We start from the raw sequence: 20,384 nt of genomic DNA, 5'->3' as shown, positions 1-20,384 counted from the left end.
AAGAGAACAGGCTGGCTTCAGGAAGGGATATTCTACGATGGACCATATCCATGCCATCAATCAGGTAATCGAGAAATCTGCGAAGTATAATCAACCTCTCTATATGGCTTTCATAGATTATGAAAAGGCATTCGATTCAGTAGAGATATCAGCAGTCATAGAGGCATTGCGTAATCAAGGAGTGGAGGAGGCATACGTGAATATCTTGGCAAATATCTACAAGGATTCCACAGCTACCTTGGTTCTCCACAAGAAAAGTAGAAAGATACCTATCAAGAAAGGGGTCAGGCAAGGAGACACAATCTCTCCAATGCTATTCACTGCATGCTTAGAAGAAGTATTCAAGCTCTTAGACTGGGAAGGATTAGGAGTGAGGATCGATGGCGAATATCTCAGCAACCTTCGGTTTGCAGATGACATTGTCCTATTGAGCAACAATGGAGAGGAATTACAACAAATGATTGAGGACCTTCATCGAGAAAGTGCAAGAATTGGGTTGAAGATGAATATGCAGAAGACAAAGATAATGTTCAATAGCCTGGCAAGGGAACAAGAATTCAGGATCGCCAGTCAGCCTCTAGAATCTGTAAATGAATATGTTTATCTAGGTCAATTACTCACAGGGGACCCTGATCATGAGAAAGAAATTTACAGAAGAATAAAATTAGGTTGGAGTGCATACGGCAGGCATTGCCAAATCCTGACTGGGAGCTTACCACTGTCGTTGAAAAGAAAAGTGTACAATCATTGCATTCTACCGGTGCTAACATACGGGGCAGAAACTTGGAGGTTAACAAAGAAGCTCGAGAACAAGTTAAGGACCGCACAAAGAGCAATGGAACGGAAAATCTTAGGAGTAACGTTAAGAGACAGGAAGAGAGCGGTGTGGATCAGAGAACAAACGGGGGTAGACGATATTCTAGTTGACATTAAGCGGAAGAAATGGAGCTGGGCAGGCCATGTAATGCGTAGGATGGATAACCGGTGGACCATTAGGGTTACAGAATGGATACCAAGAGAAGGGAAGCGCAGTCGAGGACGGCAGAAAGTCAGGTGGGATGATGAGGTCAGGAAATTCGCAGGCGCAAGTTGGAATACGCTAGCGCAAGACAGGGGTAATTGGAGATCGCAGGGAGAGGCCTTCGTCCTGCAGTGGACATAAATATAGGCTGATGATGATGATTCTACTTCTGCTCCACGTCACTATAATAAATATATGCGTTCATATCTTGCACTCTATTGCAAGTTTTCACCGAGAGCTGACTTGTCCTTTTTTTATGTTCTGCCCTGTGCCTTATTCGCCGACCTACATAAATGGAAAATACGACAATTCGAAGCGATAAGATGTAAGCTTATGTTTCTTTGATTCTACTTTTCTTGAGGTAGGTTAGCAACATCCGTAGAAAATTTAGTAGGGCGGAGAATGGAGTCATGAAACAATGAGAGAAGATTCTGCTTTTAATTGCGGAGCACTCTAGGGGCCCTGGCTGTCGGCGTTTAATATGATCTCATGTCGTGGACACGCATAAAAACAGGGTCAAAACAAGCGCAGAATTGATCAAAACCTGTTCAAAAGAAACTAATATAATTGAGAATAATGTAAAAGAAAGGAATATTCAAGCATTAAGCGCATAATTAGCAGAACCTTGTGGAAATCGTGGAAATCTTGTAATGTGATCTCATGTCGTCGTGGTCACACGCAGCAAATGCTTTGGCTCCATGTGCGTTTTGGTTTGGCTGCATGTGCGTGGCGGTTTCTTACCAGTTGTGTCTTAGCGCAGGTGTCAAAACGGATGATGGATTGCTAAACGCAACATAAACACAGGATAAAACAAGATAAACACAAAGAAGACACAAGCAAAACGCCAAGCACAATCACTGCTTCGCACTTCCCTAGCTTTCATGTAGAGTGGAACTGCATTACGCCGAGTTTTTTGTTTATGATGTTACTTTGATCATATCTAATTTGCTACAAGGTAGGTATGTGTTTAGAAAATATGTTGATTTTGGCTTAAGCGAAGCTGATTCTGAAATATAATCTAATCTGTGTTCTCACTCAACTCATACTGGCTGTCCTCTGTATTATTCCATTCTAAAAACGTTGGCTGCACAAATTACTAACCTTAGTACGAAGATGTCAAGCATACACAAAAAAATTATGGGCTCAGTTGAATATCTCGAGAAGTAATATTTCTGCGAAAGTAATGGCTGCCCGTTGTCAAATAAATTGTTGCAGAGCTCAAATCTACAGCATCTGCACAATTTTGGTGCAGGTTACTGTCACGCACCTTATGGATGCGTTCTGCGCGATGGACAAGTTATTTTCATATTACACCCAGAGTGTCTGAAGTACTGCTGTAAATCCATAAAACTCGTAACGGGATGGTATACCATAGTGGATTTTGTATCTTTGACGTTTTACATTCTACGTCAAAGTTGGTACTTTAAGATGCCGGCTGTTTTCTTTGGATGAAGTAATTTCATTTTATGGCCAATTTTCATTACCTCGTTAGTATACTGACACGTATACATGTTTATCTTTCACCGGTGGCCGCTTTCCATCGGCTAACAAATGTTAAACGTTATCGCTCGGCGCAGGACGCGCCTGTATCGGAAGTTTCTAGAACGTTATTGATGCTTCTTTCCGTTGCCTGTTTTCACCGACGCTTATGTTATCTGATTGTATGATCGACACGAATTGTCTAGAACTTTCTGGAAGACACGCGGGCATCAGGGATTAATCTAGAACCTTCGATGACTCAGGTATGAAAGCCGACGCGTTTCGCCGCTGATCATATTTTCGACGATCGCCGACTGTGTTCGCCGCTATCATTGTGCTTTGAGTATAGCTTGCTTTTGTGGGCACAGGTTCGCCCATTAAACAACCAGTTTTGTCATACACAGTTTTACGACTGTTTTCTTTACCGTCACTACTACGTGACAATACTATACTTTGAGTTTTCATGATTTCTAAATGGTGTTATATGCCCATGAATCGCAACCCTAACTGCACGGCATATCACTTATGACAGCCGGCAATTTGTAATCACAACGCAAGAACCAGGCACTGTTCTAAAAGACTACGTGCGTTAGACTGCTTTCTTCAAAAATGAGTACTCCCCCCCCCCCCCCCCCCAAGAAAAAATAATAAAGATTTTGAAGACCACCAATGATGTTTATTACATTAAGATGAGCTTGGTTTAGGAGATTTCGCTTACGCATTCGCGCAGTGTCACGCTTCATTGGCCTACGGGCCACTCTCGCAGTGCGTTATCGTGCAGGAACACGCATACGTCCTTGAGTTGTGTTACACAACACGTAACGTCGGGCGCATCTTTCCTTCCGCCGAACGAACGCAGCTGTCTGCTTTACTGCGGCATTCAAGGATGGCGTGCAGTCTCTTCTCCACTGCAGTTTCTGCTCTCCACCCCTCTCCCGCGCCACAATCCCCTTTTCTAAATTAACCGTGAGTGCATTCCTCTTTTCTACATTGTCACTCACAATATTCACCCACTCAATATTCCTCCTCTACGTTGTCCAACCAACAACCACACCATCAAAACACATTCGAATTCACAAAGAAATCTTCGTTTTGTGCAATGCATGGGCATGAGAACTAAGTGAACATGACATTGTCCGCCTATTATCCACGCCATCAAATCCCGTTCCGTGTACACAAATAAACATTCGCTGTGAAAATAAAATGCCTGCTTTAATGGTTTTAACACAGCCACACCGTTCGATTTGTCACTTGGAAAAACCGAAAAGGTTTAGAGCGAAGCAGTTAGTTCGACTACAAGCACTTGGAAACGTTATATGTGTGCCTTTACTGTGGCCTTGTAGAACTAGACAATCCAGAGTTCATATAATACAGGGAATGTGAGGCATGTTAGGGCATGCGCAGGAAAGTTTAGAAGTGCTTGGGATAATAATGGGGTAAATCTAAATTGCTACACCCTCTTAGAGGCCCTATACGAAACACGTACAAAACTTCCCGGCTGCTCTCGCAGAACCAACAGCTGTAGAAGTTTTATGTTTGCAGAGAATGGGGGCCATGTTATAGGTTGCGTGTTCCGATCATTTGATATTTGTTGATTAATACACCTTCTGTGGAAAATTATACGACCGCTCCAGGTCTTTACAGGTATATTTGAGGAAACGCACACAAAGTTTGTCCGGTGGTTTCAAGTTCCCTCGCGTGCCAAAAAAATTGCCGTTTATTGACTATATGTAGCATTTTACTCGTAATGCGTGGGCTAATTTTCAAGGGCATCAGTTAACTACAAGCTTTAAAAAACATTCCTTAAGCAAGGGCTGATAAGCGTTGTACGGGCGTAATTAGCTATAATTTTCTATATCGTGAGAGAAGTCCATCCGACACTAGTTTACATTTGGTAGAAGTGGGGGTTCGTTAATTGTAATCTGGTGGGAAACTATGACGTTCCCGGATTATTTATGAGCTTTTCAAATATTTATTGAACCTTTGTTTCCTGCCTATCTTCATACCTTCCACGAGGCACGTAGTAGCTTTCGCTCAATCTCCTCGGTGAAATAAATGATGAAATTTCCTTAAGTTGGTGAAAATAAGAGGCAGGTTACGGGTCATCTCCGAGAAGCTCAAATGTGGCCTTTGCGAACCACTTTGCGCAAACAAGTGGTCCAGACCATCACGTACTTTACGAGAGCTCTGAAGTTAGGCCGCTGTCGAACACTCAAAAAGCGCTGTAGTTTCAATAGAGTGGCTTCCACTCGCACGAAGACTTGCAGGGCTAATAATTAGGCAACTTGTTTGCGTATCTTAAACAAGCAGATCTATTTTAGGTCTAATTCACTGATTTGTGTATTGCTCCATAATTCTCTATACTGCAGACACCGCTCAAAACAGAATGCATTTATTTTTGCTGTACGAATTTTCACTATCAGTGCTTCCACAGTTGAAGGTTGAAGCGAATGCCGCCAAGTTTGCTGCTGGTATGTTCACCCTGCAAAGAAATTAAAAAATCAGTCTGAGTGCATTTATTTATTATTTATTTATTTATTTATTTATTTATTTATTTATTTATTTATTTATTTATTTATTTATTTAAGTAAAATTGTAAGAAGCCATGCAACAATGACCCCACGGACAGCATAGGGGAAATTATGTGTAGCTCTTAATTTAAATAAATAAATGATAAAATAACATATAAATGTAAGTGGATGAAAAAACAATATACTTGCCGCAGGTGGGGTACGAACCCACATCTTCTCATTACGCGTTTGATGCTCATATCAATTCAGTCACCACGGCACCTTTTTGCCATCCACTTTCGGGGTACTTATGTTTATCTACTAGAACTAGCCTTGGGAGTGTTAGTGCTGCCACAAGGTATGTATATATAAGAATAAAACGTATCTTTAATTCTTATTTTCTTGTTTTTGACTTTCCTCACAGGCTCCCGAATGAGTATTGCATGAGGGGGGACATACAAACAACACAAAACAAAAAAGCAAGAAGAAATCATAAATTGATAGCGGGTAATGATGACATAATTACAAATATCGCAACGAAAGAAACAAATTCAACATGCACATTACAGTTAGTAGTGAGGCATAATAGAAATAATTTACTTAAGCGTGCTTTCAAGAATGTTGGTTCAAAAAGTAAACAATGCCGTCGCGTAGGTCATGCCAATGCTTACTGGCATGTGTAATTAGCTTGCCTGTATTTGTTGGGACTGTGCCGATTGCGTTGAATTTTCGATTTAACCTGGTCGGCGTTTGTTACCTCACACCACACCTGCAGAAAAAAAAATGATCAGTTTGTAATTGAACTTTTTCATATTCTGTATATAAACCACATACCATTGCATACGAAACAAGAAAAAGCTCAGTGCTTGAGAGCTGTTCCAAGGTCTCCAGTTTCGCTGCAGGTCTCTTGCATTCGTTTAGAAGACTACTATATGCCTGAAAAGGGAAGCACTTATCATACGTAAAAATTACAAACGAATGAGATTTCTAGCACATATTTTATCATTATAATGATACAGCAATGGAGCGTAACCTTTCACGATTCTTTCTTAAAATTATGTTAAAATTGTTGTCATGTTTTATAATCGTATTTATTGTGAAGTTGTTGAACATTATTTTTATTTTACACACCTAAAGAATGAAAGCTGAACGTTATTTCAAAATCAGACATGTATCAATACACGAGCGTATGAACGGTGACATACTGTCCTATGTGGGAGGATGAAGGTTCGTAAATATACTTCATAACCGCCTGTATGGAAGGGAAAATGTCTTAATTTTAACCTTGTGTTGTTGAAAGTGCGCGTTGAGATGCAGGAAGGATGTGCACTACTGGTTTATGTAATTACACATGGAATTTTGAAGAACCGTGCCACCTGATGAAAGAGCATGCAACGAAGCAATATGGTTACATTTCAATGTTGAAACGAGACTACACCTCATATTTCCGTCCCCGTGCATATCACATATATACACGGTGCAATTTGCCAATATTGCAGCGCAGTCGCGGCCCATCAGTATTCTTCACTTGGACGCCGCCATCTTCTGAAAGTGAAGCCATCTAGTTTCTGACCGGGACTCAGTCATGATGCAGAAATGTGCAGCTACCTGCATTGGCGCTTGGCTGTGCGCGAGAAAAGCCCTCTGCCGAGCTGCATACTGGCGGTGTTGCGTGCGTGTGGGTGTGCGTGAGTGTTTCTCGTGTTGGTTGTGTGGTCCATACTTAATTGCAAACGCTGTTGTGTAAAGCTTCCGCTTTGCTAGGCGAACTTCCGCAAAACAGTGTCCTGGGCTGCTGCCTTGTACGCGTTCGAAAAGCCGACATTCGGTTTCGTCCCACGCGATTATCCAGGCCGCGTCGATATCGCGGCCTAGGCCAATCTAGGCCAATCGCGTGAGGCGAAACCAAACGTCGGCTTTTCGAACGCGTACAAGATAGCGGCCCTGCTGTTACGCATATTAAAAGTAAACACGCGAACTGCTGCAAACCGGCGTTTCGTTTATGGTGACATGAAATTGCAGATTTCATATGTACGCGTAGATTTGGCTATAGAGTTTCACGTGCGATCTCTCCTTCGAGCGAATTTTGATGCTTTAGTTAGCGTAAGGCAGCAGTCGGTGTGTTACCTTGTTATTTATTCACATTTCACAAACATGCAGTTCTTTGTTTGCGGTCAGTGCGTTTCCTGACTAGTTTATATGGTCAAAGATGCCAAACATTGTGGAAGGTAGGTAGATTTACGTTAGCGCCAACGGCGACGGCGCGAATCCGCATCGAGCGTCCATATAATTGCTATCGCATGTTAAATCTAATATCAGATAGCGTACATACAGCGCAGGTTCGGTGCACAATCTCCAATTTAATATACGGGGGAATTCCTCACGAGAAACCAAGATGACACGTTTTTGACATGTCCGCCGCGGTGGCTCAGTCAGCTAAGGAGTTGCGCTGCTGAGCACGAGATCGCAGGATCGAATCTCGGCCGCGGCAGCCGCATTTCGATGGAGGTGAAATGCAAGAACGTCCGTGTGCTTGCGTTTTAGTGCATGTTAAAGAACCCCAGGTGCTCAAAATTAATCCGGAGCCCTCCACTACCGCGTGCCTAATAATCAGAACTGGCTTTGGCAGGCACGTAAAATCCAGAAAACACAACGTTTTTGACACCGAAAGTAAAAATAAATGAAAAGGGAGTTTCGCCCGGTAGGGTGAAGTATTCATAGTGATGGCAATGTTTAGCGCTGCACTTGAACTCTTAAGACACAGCAGTTGGCTTTTGAAGCGAATATCATGTAGAACTCCATAGACCACTAAATTGCTTATTCCTAATCAACTGTTCATTCCTTTTTAAATCACGCGCTGTTCGCCTGGAGCTTGCATAAGCAATATTTAACAAAACTGAATCAGTAAAAAATAAACATTTTGTTTGATTTGTGACTGATTAGGATTTTTCACCCTCGTTCGTCATCACTTCCTTGAAATTACCCCTACCGCGCCGTAGGCTGCATGTTCAATCACTGAAACTACTGCACACGATTACTCACTGATATTGTTGCTCTGGTGATGCTTACTTCGCGTTTCCGAGTACGTTCTTCATTACATTTAGGACAGTCACCACATAAAGCCTTCGCTTGCGCTTTAACAACTTCCAACACGTTTTTTTGCCGCAAATTACAGCATGTTGGAACAAGATAGCTGTTCTGTCTGGGAATTAATTGAAAACAGTATGGGGTTTTAGTTGCCAGAATCACGATCTGATTATGATGCACGCCGTAGTGAGGGACTCCAGAATAATTTGGACCACCTGGGGGGTCTTTAATGCGCACCTAAATCTAAGTGCACGGGTGTTTTCGCATTTCGCCACCATAGAAATGCGGCCGCCATGGCATGGATTTCATATCGCGATCTTGTGCATAGCAACGCAACACCATAGCTACGAAGCAACCACGGTGAGTTCTGTCTCGGAACTGACACTGGAGGACTTTTAGAGGCAGTTCAATGGTTTCGTGTACCACACTATAATCTGCGTTGAGCTTACTGCACTGCTTATTTTATTTTGCACGTGTATTCTACTTGCATCAAACTCCTTCAACTACCGTGAATAGGCCTACGGCGTAGAAAAATAAATCAATACACCTTTTATACAGGGCTTCTCTGCACCCTTTATAGAGATTTAGGGTCGTTCACATTTTCCGCAGAGCTTTAAGTAGCCGAAGGGATTTACACCTATTACCTAAGACTCACCTCGAAAGCAATCATCAACCCGATGTTGTCAGCAACGTTTTCATCCAAAGTGCTTTGTCCATTGAGCTGCGAAAGCACATGATAAATGAAAGAACTGAGTGGTTTGTGCTATGTATTTAAAAATATTCTTCAATAAACTATTGTAATAAAGTGTTTTCTATATTGCCTGACAATAACTATGACAACTACCGCACATGGTCATATACCTTGCAAGGAACATGAGACGTATTGTCTTTTTTAAATTAATAATAATTCAATGCCAAGAAATATTTTTTAAAAGCAGAAACAAAATACATGAACATTAATTATCCACAAATGTAAGTTCTTTATCGTAGAGCGTGACAAGATAATGGAGACGACATCGCTAATCCCGATATTTAAGGCTCCATCTTTCTTGCGTTAGTTGAATAACAACTATGAAAAGTGTATCTTATAAAAACTGGATAGTGCCGATGCCGTCTGCCTATGGATGCTAGATTCGGTAGCTCACACATTTCCTTGGACGCCTCATGCTTTATTTTTCGTCAATTATTTGTGATCAGTGCTGCCAATCGGCCGAACTAGGGCAGTTTTCCTCTAACTTGGAATAAAAGTTTCTGTGGATTTCTCTGGATCTTCTTAAGATGCTGTTGCTCAATGTCTCTGTTTTCTCCAAATATTTGTTTGTGTTATGAAAACAAACTGTAAATTGTATAGAGCGTTTACAGCACCACATTCGTGAGAGTCGCCATATTTGAGTTCCTTCTGAACGGCGTTTGTTCACTTGCTTACAAAGGCCACGCTGCCCGCCGACACAGCTCAGACAGCCGCTATTTCAGTTACCACGGTGAGCAGTACGTGGGTAGACGACACAAGACTGTATCCACAGCTGTGGAGGCAGCTTGTACCTTTCATTTATGCGTTGTATTCGCTGCAATCCTAATAGATACGCAAGTTTACGGACTGAAGACGACGAATGTAGAAGTCTGATGTTTGGTTTTACCCTTAGTCTTCACTGTCTTCACAGCGGAAAATTTGCGAGTTTGTTACGATCCTGCTTCATTTGTCGCCTTTAGTGGTATGTGCAGCAAATTTGTTCGGGAATGGGAACGTGTGCGGGCGCAGAAGATGCCTGTACGTGGCCTATTCCGACCCCGGTGGTTGGTTCTGACTGCGTTTTTCTTGTTCTCAGTGCTGATCAAAACCCTTGATCATGTTTTTTTTTCTCTCTCTTTATTAGATAAAAATGTATTCATGTACGCGTGGACCAAAATGCCGCAAGAGGCCGAGCGCTCGCTCTTCTGGTGTTTTATTCACGGCGCATAAAGAAAATTCGCGGCGCCCATCTATTCCACGTTTGAGTTCGCTGCTATGAAAAGTGAAGTCTTTCGAATGTGTCAGTCGTGCTTGCATGGCGATGACATAGCACTGACTTGCATGCCTATCCAAGTTCAATATTCCGTTATATTTTGTACCAGCGGTGGTGTTAACGTGTTGTTGTTGCTGTAGTGTAGTACCTGACAGCAATTGCCGGCAATCGGCTATCCAGCGCTGGCGGTAGAGCTTATTCTGCTCGCCTTGCGGATTATGTGCGCATTACGTCGTAAAATGCGCACTCCTTGTGTAGCTTAAGCGGATTAAACTCGCACACAGCCTGTCACACAGTCTTTGACGCAATTATTGCAGTCCACGACAGAGCGCGTCGCCCCTCTGCTCTTAGACATTTTCAATAAATTGTTCCAAGTGATCCACGGCCTCTCGGGGAAACGCTGCTAGAGCTGTCAGTGGCCGCTGATGGTTTCATGCTCCCGATGGTTTCATGTTCCCTGCGCACCTTGGAAATATTGAGGGTGCCTCGCTCAACCCCAACGAGGAGGCACACTCGGCTGCACGAGGTATACTGACCGTGCGCCGGGTAATGCGTCCTCTCCTGGGCCACCCGAGCCTCTCTGCTCGTACAACGAGATCTGCAAACACAATTACCTATCAAGAGGACTCCTGCCTCTGCCGCACTCATCGCTGTGCAGGGCCCAGGCAGTCACTCTCAGACTTCTACACACAATTCACTTACCCGAGCCCTGCGGCACTGCACACAATGTACCCCGAACGGTTCCCAAGCACGGACTGCCCCCTGTGTCGTGGTTATGCGGACTTCGAGCATGTTCTGTGGGGCTGTGCTTCTGCCGGTCCCCCTTTCACCCAAGACGAAATGATGACGGTTATTAAGGCCCAAGATCAGGCCTCGCAAATCCTGGCAGTCCAGAGGGCCCGCGAGAGGGCCGTCAGGTTTGACCTGATGGTCCCCGAGTGGGCTTAGCCAGGTGACGTCGAGTTTACTCACGTCTATCGTGGACCAAATAAAGTTCACTCACTCACTCCCGACTCAGAAGACGTGCAATTGTGGTGCGCCTGTGGCGGCCCCTGGTGTGTGGTGCGGCGAATATATGTGCTGTAAATGGTCTATAGTTTAAATTTATTTTTAAGTTCGTTTTAAAATGATTAAATATTGAAATAACGGCATTAGGAGCACAAGTAATATCGCAGCGAAAGGTGTTTTTCTTTTCTTTTTTATGTCTTTAATAAGAAGGATTTTGTCTACGGGCCTCGTGCAAGAACTTTACCAGTGTCTTTGCAAACGTATTTTCCGTTACCTAACGGTCCTATTTCTCACGATCACGTGCTTACACGTCTTCTGCAGTGAAGCAGCCAGGTTACGCGGCCAACTTTTTTTACCTTCCTTTATGCCAGAATTTGGGTGGTTGCCGAAAAATATTAGTACAAGCATGCGTAGTTTGCTGCTATGCGCCGAAACCGCTTTCTTCTTCTTACAGGCTTTGTGGTGTGATTACGCCGAGATTTGCATCTGATGATTAGTTTGTCGTTACAGCGTGCCTTTGTTTAGATGGATACAGATAAATATTCCATGTAAAGTGCAAAGAAATTGATAGCACAGCTAGATGGAGCAACAGGATAGCAGTGCTTCTTTAGCGAGCCCAAGTCAATGAAACCGGCCCTGTCATTACTTTCGGTGATGCGTTCACTGCCCTTGTAGTAGGATTCTAAGTACTACTTCGGATGCAGCTATGATGAATATCTGTGGTACTTGAAATCAAAAAGGGCATTACGTCAGCTGTTCTAAGTTTTGATCATCGAGATGTCGCAGCAGTGACTTCACCTGTTTCCAAGCTTTTCTTTTCTCCTCGTGATAGAGGAAAATTTTACCAGATTTGTACAACTTCCAGCCTTTTTCCCCAAAACAGTAACCTGCTATTGTTAGACTTAGGGAAGCTTCCCTAGGCTAGGCAGCACTACTTGTGGCCTCTTCTAGTAAACATAAATCTTGCCACTAGACAAACAGTAGATAGTATACATTGCTTGAAATATATTTAACAAACCTTTTCATGGGCTACTATGGCATATTTAGGGAATTCTATCGAACATGTGAGATAATATATTCTAGTTTATTTTGAGCTGGAAACAGGTCGTCAATCGTCAATGTAGCATAAAGTTTAAATATTCCTATGACAATGCATCGCAAGGGACCTTATAACTAAAAAGTTGTTTGATAGCGTTGGATGCCCGGAATATGTACTGGCAAATGGCAGCACGGCGCAAGTGTTCCAGCACTTATAATGAATAGTAAAACAAAAACAAATAAGCTCACAAATGGCATCTTATCACAGAGAAATATAAATAATAGTAATACAGCTTAAACAAGCAAGCAAGACAGTTATCTATTCGACTTTAATTGGGAGTGATTTGGTGCGACAGAAAAACGGTCGCAGTTTTGCCCGAAAGGCGTAGCATTGATTGCGATAGCAAATTAGTAGACAAGGTATTCGAAGTAACGCTAGTAGTTTTATCGGCCGTATAAAGTTATAAATATTCGCTTACTAACTAAATAAACAAGCACGGTGTCACGCGCGCACAGGTAAACATGACCATATCTCGCTCGATGGCCCGGAAAGTAGTGAAAACGCTGGAGAAAGCGCGCCAGCGGCAGCGAGCAAATTGACCTTCGCGCTGTCTCTCGTCTCACTTAAACGCGAACTAAACGTCGAAAACACAGCGCATACGAAGATACCGGCACTCGGTGCATGCAGTTTGTACCCATCGCAGATCGCTTGGAAGATGAGGCTCCCGCGGGCGCACACTTCGGCCACATCGCAGATCGCTTTCAAGATAGGCGCCCGCGCGGCAGCTCCGTGAGAAGCAGCCGCCAGGGCAAGGCCGGTATTTTGTAGCGATGCCTTATGACTTATTTTACACTAGTCTTATCATCCGCCACTCACGGCTGGCTGATCCCGTTGATAACGCGAGCGGACCGTCGCGGACCTCTGACAAAGCGCAATAAGCGCGAAAATGCATTAGCACCGGAAAGGCATCGCTACAAATACCGGGCCCCCGCCCCTCCCCGCCGTCTCCGCCGCTTCCTCCCCGTGCTTCGCGCGCGAACGAAGACCGCGAGTGCTTCCAGCCTCCTTCCTCTCTCGCGTGCGCGAGATTAGGCTGCGGTTGCCGGCTCACCCTCGCAAGCTTTTACTCGCATACACAGCGTACGCCACGCGGCGACGTTTTTATCGCCATTGGACTGTACAGGGAACCTCCGGGCAATGACGACGGCGACGGCAAAAATGCGCTCGTAGTGTCCATATAGTTTTTATCACAATAAATTACTACGTCACATGGCTACTAAGGGCACTGCGAAGCGGCTGGAAAGATGCTACTGACCAAACGCTTTCTTTTTCACTCTACAGACCGTGTTGTTCATGCTACCTGGGCCATCCCAAAGTTGCGGCACTGAGGATGAGGATGCAGCGACTGCATTTGGTACCACTAACTACGGCCCATCGCCGTCATGGTTCTCGGGCAGGCTGGATACGCCCCCTTTGGAACAACGCATGTACGTGACGTCATCGCTGGATCACCCTTTAAAAGCGACGCTACACAGTGGGTCCTTCGTGGGCACGGCGAAGCAGCTGGAAAGATGCGGCTCACCACACGCTTCTTTTTCGCTCGACAGGTTAGTTCTTCCTTTACTAATCATAGGACTGGAGACGAAATTCTGCTTATATATCTGGCGTGACCATGGACCAGTTTTATTATTGTATATGAATGATATTTTGTTTGCAAGTTATTGTTGTTTGGAGATGAGGAGTAAAACCCAGGGCCAACCGTTGATGAAATGTTTAATGAGCTTTGCAGGGTCAATCTGACATCCGTGCAGAACTTGTAAGCCTTATAGCTCGTTTAGAGTCAACAGAATCACTAATGAACAACTTTGGATTGCGTCTTTGGAGCAAACGTTAAACTGCGAATTCAGGAGGGCGTCAGTGAATCTATACTGACATCCGTAGCTTCCATCCAGCAATCATTTGAAATCCATCAGTGTAATCTGGTTGATCTTGAGAATCGTAGTCGCGGAATAATCCTGTATTCGTAATTAGCGCCGCTGGCAGTGAATCTGAAGCAGAGCTACTCGAAAATATAGTGAAAAACGTGTTTCATGATCGACTAGAGGTAAAGAGCACGTCAACTGCATGGATTCGCAGGTTAGGAAAACCAGCTGTATCAAGCAATCATCCTGTTATACTCTACTTTCAAGACTACACGTAAAAGCAAGCGGTGCTGCATCAAACAGGCAAGCCGAAAGGAACCAAAATTTATCTTCAATACGATTACTGTCCTGAACCACTCTGGAAAAGAAAGCTTCGTTGGGCATTAGCAAAGGCAGATAAGAAACGCGGTTGTATGGTTGCTCTTGTTCCCCTTTTGTGCTAGGATAACTCGCTTAACGCACGTAGGAAAGTGTCACAGGAGAGCGCCGTAGTGCATCTTAGCTAACGCTTAAGGGAGCACCAACTTCGTTTGCTTTGCTTTAGTGCAGGGAGTATAACAAATAAATTTGATACGTTGGAAAATATTTTCATCACGCATGACTCGCATGTTTGTGTAATAGCAGAATCATGGCCACATAAAGCCACTGGCGATAGCAAAATAGCCTAGCTGCAAACTTTATCGATGTGATCGCGGTTCTCGTGGTGGTGGTGGTCCTGTAAGTGAGAGCTTGCTTTTGAGACTTTCGTTTCTTGATGTGTAATTTTTTCTCTGCGCGGTCTGTCAATGTCCCAATGCTGATGATTCTTTTATGAGCTGTTTGTACGAAGAGTTGCTACGTGTACGTAGCAACATCTTATTTTAACAGATGATGTCAATCTCCCGGCAAATAACTGAAATTATATAAATTATGGAACCTCTTCATCAACCGACACACTTTTAGACATAATGTTTCGCTTAACCTTCAGCAAATGGTAAGGCCTCCCACAAAGGGAAGTTCAGTAACTGAGTTACTATTTACAACTGAACTATTTGCCGGCGCAACTGTAACAGAGGAAAATGGTATTTAAGACCATATACTAATATCAGCTGTTTGGGATAGGTATGGTCAATGTGGATCAGCGAAAGTGCCAGTGGAAACTGTTGTAAAAGATTTCAATCGAGCAGAATATATTGCTGTGATTGATTATTTAGAGACACATCTCACACCATCTGTTAGCGATGTCTTTAGCGCTTGGCAACGTTTCCGTGGTGTTGTTGAATTCTGCACAAAAAATGTGTGCCGCTTAGAAAAATGCGCATGCGTTCGCATAATCCATGGATCAAAGGAGAGAATTTACAAGTCAAGCGGAAAATAAAGAGGTTGGGAAAAAGCACAAAACTGATACGCAGCATTTTTCCGAACTGCAAGAAAATCTGTTACAGAGTGTTAACAACGCTAGGCATACCGTTTTTATTGGAACACTTCCTGAATTCATCAAGTCAGATCCTGATAAATTTTATCGCTATCCTTAACAAAGTAAAGAAGAGGTTTCCAAAATAGTAGTTCAGGTCACGATAACTACCCCGACACAAATTGCTGATCATTTTAACAAATACTTTCAGAATGTCTTTTCAGACCCACATGAATACGAACTGCTTGACTCGTTACCTACAACCCAGATAAAGGTATGATAACTCGTGATTGTGTTTTATAGATGTCACTTAAAGTTAACCCTCAAAAGTCCTCGGGGTGTGATGGAATTAGTAATTCATTCTTAAGACGCTAAGCAGAACAAATAACCGACTTTCTTACTGTACTTTTCAAAGCATCACTGAAATGTGGTGATTTACCAGCCGACTGGCGTACAGCTTGCGTTGTGTCGATCTTTAAAGAAGGAGACCGCTATTCCTTGTCGAAAAACAATCCTGTTTTTATCACTAGTAGTTGCTGTAAAATGTTAGAACATGTGGCTGCAAAATATGTTCACATATTTTTAGCTGAAAATACCATTTCATCGATATCAACATGGTTTCCGAAGAAACACGTCTACAATAACTGAGCTTGTGTTTACAGTGCATGAATTCGCACGGGTTCTAGATATATCGGCGCAGACTGATATGTTATTAGATTTTAGTAAGGCCTCCGACAAGGTGCCTCATGGAAAAGTTTTAAGTTGGTAATACACAGCGCGAGAAGAAACACGGGGACGAATAGCAGACACGGACAAGTGCTGACAAGCTCGAGAATATTGGGCTTTCTTCGGAGATTAGTAAATGGATTCGTGCATACATAAAACAAAAGTCAGTTTATCAAGGTCAGAGGTTCTGCTTCTTCTTCTTCCCTGAGTGTTTCTTCCGGTGTGCCACAAGGTGTGTTAGGTCCCTTATTGTTCTTAATTTTTTATAATAATTTTGTTAATGTCGTGCCTAGGGACATATCTATTCGAGTGTTTGCTAACAACAGTGTTGTCTTTAAAGAAATATGTTGTGTGAATGACCATGTGTTAATTCAGGAGTCCCTTACACTAATAGACGAAAGGTGCCAACGCGGGGGCATGGCACTTAATAGGGATAGAACCATTCCCTTAAAGGGCCCCTAAACCACTCAAAGCTCGAAATTTAGTTGTGGTGTTGCAGCTGTGCACGAGTCTACAGTGAACCCGTAGCCACGTAAATTTTTTCGAAATGGGGCGATAATGGCAGAATGACACGCGTTTGATGATCGAAACACGTCCCTCGCTCGTTTAGCTCTTTCCAACGCTACGCTCCGTTCGTCGGCTGCTCTCTCCTCCTCGCCGAGTGCTCCTCCAAATGTGACGTGACATACGTCATCGCCAACGCGCTTTTCAACACGCTGTCTACTTACGGTTAAAGCACGTCCACGCTAGCGGCAAATATACTGACGGCGAACCGGCCTCCAGTGCCGTAGAACGTCTGCCGCGCGAGAGGTGTCGAAAGTAAACGGCAGTTCGGCCGGCGCACCGCCCACCGCACCACCGACGGGCCAATCCACGAACGCGAAGCTGCACGCCTCCGCCACTGGCGACGCAAACAGCGGCTGCAGCTTCTGTTCCAAGCAAACTAATTTCCGCTAGATAAAGTGTTGCCTAAATTGTACATTTTATTAAAAACGATATCCACTGTCAAACGTTCAACAAGAACGAGAGCTCCGATACTCACCGAGCTCCGCTGTAGTGCACGGCTACCAACTGCAGACGACCGGCTCGGCTGTACTCGCAACGCAGCCGACGGCGCCGCTAATATCAGCGTAGTTTCATCTTTGTGTACAATTATTGCGAACAGCGACAACAACGGTAAGAAAATATCGCGTCTTGTGAGCGTCGGCAATTCATTCCGAAGTGCCGTCCGCTTTATAGCTTTGAAGTGAGCCGGAGAAAGCCTAGCCACGATATCAGAGCTGTAGAACGATCAGCGGTGGTGAGGCTGCCGCACAAATTGGTCCCGCTCTCATCCTTTCTACGGCAAGAAGATCTCGCCGTTCGTGAGCAAAACCTACGTCGAACGGCGGCCCGCGAATGGCAAAGGGCGCGCGACGAGTTACCATGCCGGTAACGTGCCCTGGCTTAGCCGCGACTTCGCGCTTCTCGGCTACTCGCTGCTGCTGCCGTGCTGGCCCGTGGTCATGCGAAGCGTGCCGCTATGAACCCTGTGTTGCGCGCAGGTCTAGAAAGGCCAACACTGTCGCACTCTGTTCGCGCAGCTAATCAGACCGCTAAGCACGAACGTGAGCGATTTGGCATTGCGTTGCGGGCAGTAATTACCGAATCGCAAGTGCGCACAAGCGAGCAACACGACGAGGAAGAGCGGGGAGCGCGCATACTTAGCTAGCAGACTAACTGGAAGGCGTAGGTTCTTGTTCGACCAATTGACATCGTCGCTCCCGTTGACATCAGCAGATAAACCCTGGTGACGTCACGACGACCGCTGGGTATACCGGAAAGGCTCGGAGAGGAGCACGACACTTTTTTTTGGCGCGCCCGCGACTCGTAGTGCTGCAGCGTTTGGCATCGTTGAACGTGACGGCATTCTGAACTCGATGCGTGTGTTTACTTGAAATGTTCAAAAAATATCGAAGGTGGTTTAGGGGCCTATTTTAAGAATAACAAGAAAGAAAGCTCCCAGAATTTATACTTATTGTCTGCGCAATAGTCTACTCAAATATGTCATCATCTTCATCAGCCTATATTTTATGTCCACTGAAGGACGAAGGCCTCTCCCTGTGATCTCCAATTACCCCTGTCTTGCGCTAGCGTATTCCAACTTGCGCCTGCAAATTTCCTAACTTCATCACCCCATCTGCTTTTCTGCCGACCTCGACTGCGCTTCCTTCTCTTGGTATCCATTCTGTAACCCTAATGGTCCGTCGGTTATCCATCCTACGCATTACATGGCCTGTCCAGCTCCATTTCTTCCGCTTAATGTCAACTAGAATATCGGCTATCCCCGTTTGTTCTCTGATCCACACCGCTCTCTTCCCGTCTCTTAACGTTAGTCCTAAGATTTTTCGTTCGATTGCTCTTTCTGCGGTCCTTAACTTGTTCTCGAGCTTCTTTGTTAACCTCCAAGTTTCTGCCCTATATGTTAGCACCGGTAGAATGCAGTTATTGTACACTTTTCAACGACAGTGGTAAGCTCCCAGTCAGGATTTGACAATGCTTGCTGTATGCACTACAACCCAATTTTATTCCTCTGTGAATTTCTTTCCCATGATGAAGGTCCCCTGTGAGTATTTGACCTAGATGAACGTACTCCTTTACAGACACTAGAGGCTTTACAGACACGATCCTGAATTCTTGTTCTCTTGCCAGGCTATTGAACATTATCTTTGTATTCTGCATACTCATCTTCAACCCAATTCTTACTCTTTTTTGATTAAGATCCTCAATCATTTGCTGTAATTCGTCTACATTGTTGCTGAATAGGACAATGCCATCTGCAAACCGAAGGTTGCTGAGATAGTCGCCATTGATCCTCACTTCTAAGCCTTCCCAGTCTAAGAGCTTGAATACTTCTTCTAAGCATGCAGTGAATAGCATTGGAGAGATTGTCTCCTTGCCTGACCCCTTTCTTGATAGGTAACTTTCTACTTTTCTTGTGGAGAACCAAGGTAGCTTTGGAAGGCTTGTAGATATTTGCCAAGATATTCACGTATGCCTCCTGTACTCCTTGATTACGCAATGCCTCTATAACTGCTCGTATCTCTACTGAATCAAATGCATTTTCATAATCTATGAAAGCCATATAGAGAGGTTGATTGTACTCCGCACATTTCTCGATTATCTGATTGATGACAGATGTAGATAGTTACAAATACATTGAAGTCACTGACTAATACCCCTCTCACACGGCATATGTAATGTCATTTGCAGCGAATGACATTACGTGTCGACGCCATTTTTGTTGTTTCTACACTGGCGTAGAGAATGACATTCACAGCTAATGGCGTTCGCCCATTGAATGAGTTTCTTGAACTCATGCACGCGTGACTTGTGTAATCTCGACGACAGGCGCTTGCCAAAAATTACAAAATCCATAAGTTAAAACGAAATGTAATAAATTTTCAAATAACCTTCCAGTGTTCATCATTGTATTGCTAACAATACAGTGAAAATATGTAAACAAGAAGCACGTTTTGTAAGCTTTCGTTATCATAGCAGCCTGCCGATAAACATCGCCATCAATTGCGAATGCCATTTGTTTACCCGTGTGGACTGGGAACGCAAGACCACAGTCACATTCGATATGAATGTCATTTACTGCAAATGACATTACATGTGCCGTGTGACAGGGGCATAAGACACTCACGTGGTCAAACCACATTTCAAGCATATGCTCGGCTGCACTAAAACTATTGTGGTTTCTTAAAAGGAAACTTCTACTAAGGAAATTAGAATATGGGCATGCAATGCCTATATTAGATCTAATCTTGATTATGCCTTGGTTGTTTGTGATCCGTATCTTGCCCTATTAGATAAAGTACAACGAAAGGCTGTTAGGTTTATTTCCAGCAAATATAAAAGGTATGGTTCACCAACACAGCTTGTGGAACTGAACGGCATCCGAACACTAGAAGCTTCCAGGAAAATAAATTGCTTAACGTTCTTACATAAAATTCTTTCCGGTAACCATAAATTTTTATCGGCCCCTATTTTTGCTCGTACTACGGCCTTTAAAAGCAAGGTTTTTCCCAGGACAGTTGGTGAGTGGAACTCTCTGCCAACAAGTGTTTTTCAGTCTGAGGATATTGAAAAACAACTCGAACTTTTTTTGTGTGTGTAGTCGCGAATGGTATGACTATGTGGCGTGTGTCAGC

The 20,384-nt window shown here is 43.9% G+C and overlaps 1 protein-coding gene across 1 annotated transcript in view; it reads right to left on the bottom strand.

Moving 5' to 3' along the window:
* Positions 1–4,870: 4,870 nt before the first annotated feature.
* Positions 4,871–20,384, bottom strand: part of LOC125941412 (neprilysin-1-like) — a 93,383-nt gene continuing 77,869 nt past the window's right edge. Inside the window, exons 9-12 of the mRNA XM_049658568.1 lie at positions 8,753–8,818; positions 5,845–5,946; positions 5,703–5,779; positions 4,871–4,982 (exon numbers count right to left, since the gene is read on the bottom strand). Of these exons, the coding sequence (XP_049514525.1) occupies positions 4,877–4,982; positions 5,703–5,779; positions 5,845–5,946; positions 8,753–8,818 (351 nt within the window). The 3' untranslated portion in view covers positions 4,871–4,876. The remainder of the gene's footprint in view (positions 4,983–5,702; positions 5,780–5,844; positions 5,947–8,752; positions 8,819–20,384) is intronic.

This window comes from Dermacentor silvarum, chromosome 11 (genome assembly GCF_013339745.2).
Source record: "Dermacentor silvarum isolate Dsil-2018 chromosome 11, BIME_Dsil_1.4, whole genome shotgun sequence".
Lineage (NCBI taxonomy): Eukaryota > Metazoa > Arthropoda > Arachnida > Ixodida > Ixodidae > Dermacentor > Dermacentor silvarum.
This window is presented reverse-complemented; position numbering and strand designations above follow the sequence as displayed.